At 47.8% G+C, this 10,382-nt stretch overlaps 2 protein-coding genes across 2 annotated transcripts in view; both read right to left on the minus strand.

The window, feature by feature from the left end:
* LOC103898530 (zinc finger protein 721) overlaps positions 1 to 10,382 on the minus strand; it is a 165,826-nt gene that overhangs the window by 137,561 nt on the left and 17,883 nt on the right.
* Positions 179 to 4,838, minus strand: IL4I1 (interleukin 4 induced 1). The gene is made up of 6 exons (XM_009278802.1): positions 4,563 to 4,838; positions 3,488 to 3,600; positions 2,504 to 2,705; positions 1,978 to 2,046; positions 1,231 to 1,364; positions 179 to 1,016 (listed from the first exon to the last, which is right to left on the minus strand). The coding sequence occupies exons 1-6, from the start codon at positions 4,836 to 4,838 to the stop codon at positions 179 to 181; spliced, it is 1,632 nt and encodes a 543-aa protein (XP_009277077.1).

Here is a 10,382-nt window from a genome sequence, read left to right on the forward strand (position 1 = left end):
CAGGTAGCTATTAGTCCTGTCTGGTGACAGTCAGTGCTCTTTGAGTTTTTTCTTTAATACCTTAGCTGCTGATGTCCTTCTGCTGACTTTGCTTGGAAAGAAACAGACTTACACCACCACCAAAAGTGCCTTCAAACTGTGCTGGTGGTATCCAGCAAGCTCAGGTCAGGAGTCCTGCTCAGAGATCTTCCTTCTGCAAGAAACTCCCCATCTGCTTCTGCTCCCCCTCCTCGTTGAGCATCTGGGCTTCACCGCTGTCGTGGTGGATGTTGCTCGCGGCCCTGACGGCTGATTTCATGGCAGTGTCGATCCAGGCGTGAGGCTGAGCTGTGTGTTCTCCTGCAAAATGCACCCTGCCCTCGTGCTCGAAGAGAGCCTGTGAGTAGTCAACGAACTGGTAGGGGGTGAAGGCAGCAAATGCCCCCAGGGAGTGTTTGTCCAGCTGCCACTTCTGTATCACGTACTGGTCGCAGGTGTACTGCAGGTACTCCTTGCTCACTTGGTGGATATCTGACAGGTCTTGGAGGACCACATCCAGGCACTTCTCGTCTGTGAGAGGCAGGAAAAACTCAGCATCGTCGTTCCAGGTGTAGGAAGCCAGGATCACGCCCACCCCGCTGGAGAAGTTGTGGCTGGGGTAGTAGATAAACCGGGAAGGGCGGTCGGTGATGGACTGCCCTCCTCGGATGCCGTCTTTCTCCCAGAACTTCTCAGAGCAAGCCAAGACTATTTTGGAGGCGCTTGCATAGTGGATGGAGCGCAGGGCGTGGGTCTTTGGAGGAGAGAGCGGTGGCAGGAACTGGATGTGCCTGGTGGCTTTGGCGGTGGACGTGACAAGGACGTAATCTGCAGTTACTATGGTTGGGGCCAGAGTGTCTGGAGCGCGGTAAAACACACGGACTTTGTTTCCCTTGGTCATGATTTTCTCCACTGTGCAATTGAACTGGATGACATCGGGCAACGCTTCGTGGAAGGCTTTGGGCAGTTGGTCAAAACCCCCTGTGATCTCATCAAAACTGAAAGGAAGAAGAAGCAGGAGGTGAGGGAAGGACATTGGGGTTTAGGAACTGTAAAACCTGACCTCTTCTAGAGATGTTAACGGAGCTTGGTGGTCCTTTGAGTCAGGAGTGATTCCCATTCAGACACCTAAATTCCCCTGAAATTTCCTCTCCTGCTGGATTGCCATGGACCAGCACAAAATGGGGTTTGCCATAAGAGACATCATCTTACCTCTCGTTAGAGAAGATATCAAAATCCCACAGCGAGGCGAGGAAGGACAGATAAAATCCAGAGTCCTCATTCAACAAGTCACCGATCATCTGAACTGCTCCTCGGCTTAGGTTTCCTACTTTAATCAAATACTCCTAGAAAAGCCAGGAAGAAGACATAGCCTGATGTTATCATCTCGGTGCATGTATCCCCTTTATATCCCAAACCAAAAGTCATGCCCTGCTGCCTTGTTCCTGCTCCTGATCTGCTTAAAGCCTGGACCAGAAGCTTTTTTTTATGCAGCTCTTGTAGCTTCTTGCAGGAAATCAATGTCTCCTCTGGTTTAGCATGACAGAAGTTCTGGAGATGAATGAATAAGGGATTTGTGGCTTGGTGTACCCACTCTGAGACAGCTGGGTCACATGAAAATGCCATGGATTGCTCAGTAAATCCTCCCCAGTGCTTGATACTTCATCATGTCTGATTAAGAGACCCATGATGGAGGAACATGGCTAATCTGGATGACTTTCCAGAGCATTTCCAGTCACCACTGCTTCTTTCCTATTTCCAGATGATCGGACTGCTCTAACAGTCATGCTTGCCCCTTTCTCAGCATTTTAAGTAGAAGACAGCATCGATTAGGGAAAAGACATCCAAAAGTGTCAACAGAGGAAGAGACTAGAGTGACTCAGACCCTTTCTCAAAGCAGGGATGCAGGTTTATCATCAGTAGGGGGATTAGATTTATGCTCAAGCCCTAGCCCTTTACCTTGGTGGAGAAGGAGTCATGTTTAGCTAGATATTCCTTGCAGTCTGTAGCCTGGAACTTCTTGAAAGCCTGGAGAGGAAACATTGACATATTCATGAGAAAAAGTGCGTTTCCCAAACAAAGTGTTGCCCTAAATTCTGTTAGGATTCATCTGGGGTATTCAGTCTTGGGGTTTGGTAACCCTGGAGCTGAGCTAGAGCTGGTGGGTCCTGCTGCTTGGGCTTCAAGTTTGGGGAAGCTATGCCCTGGTGTGGCATTTTCTGCTTCATCCAAGTCTTGGTGAATCTGTTCCAAAGAATGGAGGTCCTGCGTATAAAGAGGGTTTTGCAATCAGCTGCCCTAGTTTCTGAATGAGCCTTTCTGCTTTTCGTTCTGAAAGGACCCTACTCTTCCTCAACTCATCGCTGAGTCTTCCTCAACCCATCGTGCAGGTGAGGGTCCACCACAGCTCAGAGGAAATAGCTTCAATGTCTCTTGGATGAGCAACATTGCTGGAAGGTAGCATCCCTTCCCTCTGGGCACGTACCTTGTTTAGTGCTTCTCTATAAAGCTGGCTGGCACTCTTGCCTCTCTCTGATGGTTTCACTGTGTAGTTTAGGATGTTGGGGTTTCTATCCACTTCCCCAGCTCTTGTCCGAGTGCCGTTCATAAAGTACCAGGCATTGTCGTCTGTCTGGATGAATGGGTTTAGCTTCAGGTCAAACTGCCTAATGAATTCACGGACAAGCCTAGAAAAGAGGAGAGCCCATGGGGACAAGTGCTTGCAAACAACCAAACCCCAAAGCCCTGCCACCAAAACATTCGAAACACAAAAGGACGCTTTCCCATCAAATAAGTTGGTGTAGCCACGTATTATTTTGGCTTGTGAGTGGAGATTGCGGCTATTTAAGGCGCTGCCATCTCTAGCTTTTGCTGCTTGAAGTTGTCCTGCCTGCTCCCAGCTCAGTGCAGCAACCATGGGGCTATGGAGAAAGGAGCCCTTCGGCTTACGCGCTCTCCAGCTACTGGTTGCACAAGGATATAAGAGCAATGCCCTGTTGAAGTAGGAGGCAGGGGTTCTCTATGGCTCTGACCCTCCTCCTTGGCATGTGATGTGGTTGGTGACTCACCTACAGCCTCTTCCCATAGCATTTTGGCCGATGACTGAACCTTGTTTGACTCCACCCTCTCACGGAGCCCAGGTTGGATGCCCTCTCCATCAGAGCTGATGGAAATTCATCCCTCTTCCGATGTTGTGACTTCCAAAATAGAGGTCTGACCGTGCACGGACATGATACTGAGATGAGAGGTCTTCCTTCATTCTCCCAACTCAAATGCAGGTGACCGTGTGCTTTTTGTCCCTTTTATGCTGATGCTAAGCTCTGGGGGAGAGATGGGGCAGACAGCTCCTTCCTCCTGCTATGCTACACCCACGTCCAAGTCCTCAGCCCCATCTCAAACCACAGCTTTGCTTCTCAAAACGGGCTGGTTCCTCATCTGATCGTGGCCATGAAGTAGGACGCTGCCTTACCTGTGCTTGCCTGGCAGGCGCATGGCTCCCAACTCCACGTACCAGTCCTGTCCCTCTGGTCGGTACGTCCTGATCCGCCCACCAACCCGATTGCTCATTTCCAGAATGGTAACCTAAAAACCAAGGATGGGGATGGAGATTGCAGATGTTCAGGCAATGAGTATTTTATGCAAACCACCTACAAAGCAAGTTCACAGGCACTGTGGCAGGCAGCGTTTCTGGCCCATGGGGTGGGACAGGTCCCCTCCAGATGGCAAATGAACCATCTGTAGATCCAAACCCCTCTCTGTATTGGCCAAGGTCCCCCTACCTACAAGGCAGTTTCTCAGTTCCTAACTTCTGTGTCATGTTTGGACACCTACTTTCTGGTGAGAGGGTCCTAGTGTTGGTTCAGATACTCCCTGTGCTGGAAGGATAAAACAGGATTTTGGAAACAGCCAGAGGAAGGTACCCAGCCTGTCCCTCCACGCCTTTGAATCCTTTTTTGAAACTCATGGGTTTGAAATTTGTCTAGCACCTTGGGATGGTCAACACAGTTTTGAACCCCCCAGACTACCCCGCCGCCTTAACAAGGCAGGATTTGAAGGGCTCGCGAGTCTTGTGCTGGTTGATCTACAGCAACGAACGTCACCGTTGGGCTGCGAGTTGCAACAAGCTGGAGAATTGTCAAAGTTGAGGCTGGAGGTGCCTGTGGAGGGGTCTAGTCCAGCTTCCCGCTCGCAGCAGCGCTGCCTCCGAGGCTGTCCCAGGGCAGCTGTAGCCCTGCCTGATTTCAAAAACCCTTAGGGACAGAGAAAAAAGACTGCATCTTTTTACCTTTGCTGCTTACATTCGTTTGGGGAGCATCTAAACAACCTGCTTTGCATACAGCTTCCCCTTATCCCCTCCTGTCCGTGCCTGTAGTTTCGAAAATCATGCCTAAATCAGATGAAATTCCTGGAGCCCAACCGCTTTTCCTTCCTTCTCCCACCACTGTGATCCGCTCCCTTGCATTTCCTTCTCCCTCTCCATGCTGGAAAATCTTTAGTGTGGGAAAAAGTCCCAATGGCGCTCTGGCTCTCATGCAGCTACTTACCGTGTGGCCGGCATCTTGGAGCAACTTTGCTGCTGTGAGCCCGCTTATTCCTGCACCGACGATGACCACGTTTGCTGGATGAGTTGCGGGTTCTAGCCCATCTTTGACAATCTTCAGCAGTTCCTCATAGTCTTTGTCATGAAGGCAATATTCAGGGAAACATGGAAACCTCTTTGCACTTAGGAGACCTACCAGCAGGAGTATTTGGAAGAGGACTAGGGAGAGAAGAGAAGAAGAGAAGGAAATAATGCAATGAAGGCACTCGGCAATCAGCATGCAAGTTCATTCCTGACAGCCCATGAGGGAGGTGACAGCAGAAACTGGCTCCGAGTATGTCGGTGTCCAAACCCCGAAGAGGAACATCTCACAAATCTGCTTTCAAATCAACCAGCATGATTATGAAATCCACGGCGTTAGCAGGTCTCTCATGACTGCAGCCAGATGTCAAGTGGTGTCAGTCAATGTGACTTTTTTTTTCTTTTTAAGGAGAAATCAAGCCCGTAGATGATTTTTTTTTTTCATACTCATGTTCTGCTTGTGCAGCTGCTGTGGTGAGTTCCCAGAACAAGTTTGACCTTTTTGAATAAGCTCAAAAGACTCCATAATGAAGAACAGTAATTAATGTCATTCACGTGCAAAGAATTAAGGCAATCTTCTTGTCCCAACTGCCCTTTCCCGTACCTTAGTAATTTGTGGCTTTTTTGATGTCGTGGATAGAAGGGTGGAGGGAGGAGACTATTATATAGAAAGACGGACAGACTAGGTGGACGCTTGCGTAGACGGACAGAATAGATGGAGACAGTATTACATAGAAAGATGGACAGATTAGAGAGGTGAAGATAGGTGATGGGACTTCTCTGTTTATTTAAAGTGATGTAGTTTCTGAGATACCCTACAGGGAATGGAGAGACCTGTAGGGAGCAGCAGGCAGGCTGCAGCCCCTGCAGAACAACCATTTCTACCAGAACAGACGCAACAACATTATGGTAATATTTTCACAGGGGGAGGAAGTTTGAACAGAAACCACCTTGGGATTTTTCTAGTTTTGGTTTCTGTTCTCCAGAATAACTGCAGGGCGACTTTCATTTTCTCTTCCCTCCCCCAAATACTGCCAGCTTCCTTCCAGGAAAAAAAGAAAAAAAAAAAAAAAAAAAAAAAAAAAAAAGCGCTTTTGAAACCTTGAAACCACTCCCTGGGTAATTCTTACTCCTGGAAAAATCCCTGGGGAATCCCTGCTGTTGCTGGAACAGCTCCAGATCTGCAGACAACCTGGGTTGATGTGCACTTGCTGTGAATAAACCTCAGAGCTGTTATCCTGCAGGTGATTTTCTGAGACCCCTAAGTCCAGCTCCTGAAAGCAGGACTTTCTACAGCCTGTAGAGCTGGCCCAGCTTCCTGAAGACACTGGCAGTAAAAAATAATTAGAAAGAACCTGCTACAATTAGCCTGTTAACAGCAGGGTTGCCTTCTTCAAAGTATGGCAGAAAGTGATATCGTGTTGATAAAGCTGCATCAACCTTCCTGAGCCAATACTGCTGCTGCCGTAATCGTCCTTGAGGACCAGGGATGTTGCCTTGAGTTGTGTTTTTGACATGTGTGGGGTTTGTCGTGGTGTAGAGCCGGCAGCCAGTCTTGCTGCCCTCATCTCACCCAGCGTGGCAGCCCCGAAGACCCATGGATTATGTGGAAGACAAAGGAGATCCTTTCTGGAGATCAGGCTCTCCATGGGAGGAGAGCAAGTGCATTGGGACCAGCTCTTGGAAACGTCTGATGGATCTCCATCTTCCCTCAGACCTTCTTGTGTTGTTGCTAGATGTGGAGAAACCACAAACCTGGTGCAAGGTGGAACTCTGGAGACTTCGGAGCTTATGCCTTTGTTTCCATCTCTCCCTGCACAATTAGGAACATCCCGCTCCCCCAACTTGCAAGGGAGGTCTCCCACTACCCACAGTGCTGCAAAGTTGAGCTCCAGGTGACCGTGAAATACCCTAGCTGAAGAAAGGGAGGTCTGTGGTTATGCTGTCAGGAGGAGACACAAAAGGCAGATGTTCCAGCAGATGGAAAAATAAAACAAACCCGGGCCCTGAAGATGAGAGAAAACCAGAAAAAAGAGCGAGAGAGCTCAAGAGTCAGGGAAGAGTCACTCACCGATCCTAGGCATTGTTCCAGCAGGAAGACAAGTCCTCTGCTGAGATTTGCTTTCATTTTATACCTTGGCTTTAAAAAAAAAAAAAAAAAAAAAGGCAACCTAGCTGTGGTGGGTCAAAAAAAAAAAATCTGCCAATCAGTACACCCCGGAAGAGAGCAAAGTGTGATTTGTCATAAGAAGGGGAAGCAGCAATTGAGCATGTAGTCAGTTCCTCTGCAGGTTTCTTTCTTTACTCACTGGTGTTACCAGCTTTGGACATCAGCCATCAGTCTAGAGCACATTTTAGGAAGCATTATGATTATCAGAATACAATAAGGGTGACCGCACCCTTCTCCATGAAGGGCAGAGAACTTCCCAGCAGTGAATTATCAGGTTTGGTTTTTTTTCCTTGTGCCGCACAAAGGGGCACCCGTTTAAATCTGTCTAAATATCAGGGAATTCATTCTGCATCCCAGGGAGACCTCTGAGCTAGCATCCAAAATATCCTTTCTGGTGATGAAAATGGGCATTTTCAGATGGCAGTTCATCTGTTGGACACTCTTATGTTAAGTGTTGCACAATTTTGGTTTGATCTTGTCTTCAGTACTGTAGGGGGAACTCAGAGCTCAGATGCCTTCACTGAAATGGCAAAAACTGGGTGAGTTGTACCAGTATTTGTCCAGAATGAAGAACTTTGACCTACCAAAGCACCATAAACCGACCTGAGGGACCATCCCTTGGCTGGTTCACCACATCTTACCCACCGTATGGACGTACTCAACTCTGTGTAGGCACCTTGGCTGGTCTGCTCATTAAAAAAAAAAAAAAAGTTGAAAAAAAATAAACCCACCACAAACTCTCCAAACTTTCTTGTCTCTTCTATCCTTTGCCTTATGCCTAAAGACTGTCTTTTTTCAGTTAATCTGATGATTTGCTGGTCTAATTGAGGAAATGAAACTCAATGTCGGTACTTCCCAGACTTCTGGACCTTGAGGGGTGATCTCAGCACCAAGGCAAGACTCCAGCCTCACGGAACGGTCTTTCCCTGAAAAGCTTTTTGCTGGAAGTGGTTTTGCAAGCCTCAGTAGTGATTGGCTCTTAGCACTATTCTGTTATTGAAATCCTCCTTTATTTCTTTTTTTTTTTCCTGCAACGCTTTCGGTTCTTGCGTTGGAGCCCAGAGCTACGTGCACCAAAGCAGAAGCAAACTCGTTCCTTCATGCTATTAAAAGTTTGGTCTTTAGTTGTCTGGGTGTCTTCCCTGGCCATCTGGACAGCAAGGTTGGGAGCACAGCCCAGCTTTGGTATTATTATTCTTTTCTGTCTTCTTTCAGTACCGCTTCCTTCAGTTCTTTGGTTGCAACAGCTCAAGTCTCCTGTGCAGAGCCAACCTCATCACCACGCTTTATCTCCCATTCAAGTCTCAACAATATCGTGGGGTTTTACTAAGTTTAATCATAAAATACCTTGAGGTGGAAGGGAAACCTAAGGATCATCGAGTCCGACTCCCGAAGTTTAAGTAGAGTTTTGGAGAATCACAGCAAGGGCTGTGGGGCTTTGGAAAGATCAGGTGGTGGTGCCCACCCACGATGCTACATCAGTCTACTGTTTCAACTAATGCCCCAGAAGAATGGATTGCAGAACAATGGCGAGGTCAGGACTGTGAGCATTGCATGGACATCCCATGCGTTACCTCTTCCATGAAGTCATGCTCTCAGGAAGTTACAAATTAAGTTCCCTCTGGGTGACTCTGGTCTTTGGGGAATGGTGCTTACTAATTGCTTAAGCCAGTGATGACCAGGGTTTTAATCTTTGCCCGGTAGGAACCACTGAAGATATTTGCATCTATGGGAACTCTTGGTTCTGATGGGCTTGTGACATAGACTTGGGGGTTTTGCGGTGCTGTGTTCAATGGCTCTTCTCGGAAGAAGCCAGGATGTGGGTCTTGCCCAGCAATTGTCCTTGTTGATGGGGTGTGGGTGTGTTTCTCTAGCAAGGTGGAGATTTTGTGGCCCCGTCTCCTCCGCCTGCTCCTGCAGGCAGCCCGGTCCTGGGGCAATTTAATCTTCCCCAGAACCATATTCTCAGTGTTGCTGCCGGGATGGCCAAGGAGGTTCACTGTGCTTTTAACGTCACCTTGGCTGTGCCGTTGATAGGGTCAGTCTCTTCCAAAATGGTGATGGCTTTAATTCCAGGACATACCTCTGCCTGCATCGAGGCAAAATTAGGAACCGATTCTTTGCATCCAGTTCACCAGCTTTCATCATGATGTCCACAAGTTCCCCCTCGTCCTCATTAAAATTGGGTGATGAACGTCTGTGGAAACTTTCCTTCTAGAAAACCCTGAAGGATTGCATGCTTTTCTTGAGGCTTTTGTTCCAGGGCATGTCTCCATTTGAGAAAATCCACCAGTCTGATTCAGCTTTAACATTTGGAAAAGGCAAAGACAGTATTTTTCTGCAAAAAACGCCTTGTTTCGTGTCTGATTTCTTTTTTTTTTTTACTGGCTTGTGATTACCAGGTTGTTTTCCTGATACCTGTGGGTGTCTATGCTGAAAACCCAGCAAACACGTATTACTCTTCATATGAAGCAATGATACTTCTTGGGGGATTTGGGGATTACATGATGAAACCGGTACATACACGTGCTCCCAGGACAGCCTGAGATTTTGGAGGGAGGGCAGTTTTTCCTCTTCTTTTGATAAGAGCTAGATTAATGCGTGTCCGAACAAGTTGCTTTAGGATCAACCTCAAATGACAAGGTTTATTGTCTGGGTGTAAGCAATGCATGCCACCAGTTGCAAAAGAAGTTCCTCCCATGTTCCTGTTCCTGTCTGCTGCTTCCCTGAGATTACTGGAAACCGAGTTTCCACCTGAAACAGGTTATGACATGAAGCTTGGAGAAGGACAATGGGAGGGATGAAAACCAAATTGAATTAGCTGGTGTGGGATGGGGGAAGAAGGGACAATTACTTGCCTCCAAATAATTTGTCTTCTGGTTTTAATGTTGGTTTTTCTTAATGAAGAAGGGAGGAGGATTAAAAAAAAAAAAGTCAGGGTTTGGTCCTCCAGAATCAGAGCAGGTAGATGTTGGTGTGGGACATCAACAGTGTTTTACATGGTGCATGGAGGAACTTGAAAGAAACATGGGAGGTGCGTGTATGTGTGAGCATTTACATGTGGATATGAAAATGAGCTATGTGTCTAAAGCTTGGGAAGGGAAAAACCCAGGGTGTATCTGGGTGGATTTGTTAACTAAGTAATTAACCATAATGAGCCTTCGAGCTGGCAGACACAGCTCTAAGGTGTGCAGGCAGTTTCTGTTGAAGAAAGATGCTCTGTCAAAGGATTTTCTTGTCATTTGTTTCCTTGCTCGCCCAGAAGACTCCCAGGACACTTGTTGCACGTACTTGGCTCGGTCATGCAACTGTGAGACAAAACTTTTGAGATTGGGGCGATACTCCGAGAAATAAGTGCTAGTTTTCAGGTTGGGTGGAAGATTTCCATTGAGAGGGTGAGCATCCTGGAGGGGTGAGGGGTCATGGAGGTCTTCCAACCTTGCAGGCACCCATCACGCCTGGTTGCCCTGGCCAAGAAGGGACCCCAGCAACCCACGCTAGCCAGGATTCTCCCCATTGTGAATTGGGGGGGGGGGGGGGGGGGGGGTGTTTTCTTTGGCCAGGGGGGGGCGG

This window comes from Aptenodytes forsteri, unplaced genomic scaffold (assembly GCF_000699145.1).
Source record: "Aptenodytes forsteri isolate BGI_AS27 unplaced genomic scaffold, ASM69914v1 Scaffold403, whole genome shotgun sequence".
NCBI lineage: Eukaryota > Metazoa > Chordata > Aves > Sphenisciformes > Spheniscidae > Aptenodytes > Aptenodytes forsteri.

What these genes read in the sequence shown, in the direction of transcription:
- IL4I1 (XM_009278802.1), bottom strand. Translation starts at nt 4,838, where the DNA reads ATGCTGATTGCCGAGTGCCTTCATTGCATTATTTCCTTCTCTTCTTCT. An exon ending in TCCAAGATGCCGGCCACACG is followed by an intron (nt 3,601 to 4,562) that starts GTAAGTAGCTGC and finishes CTTGGTTTTTAG; the next exon opens with GTTACCATTCTGGAAATGAG. An exon ending in CGCCTGCCAGGCAAGCACAG is followed by an intron (nt 2,706 to 3,487) that starts GTAAGGCAGCGT and finishes CCTCTTTTCTAG; the next exon opens with GCTTGTCCGTGAATTCATTA.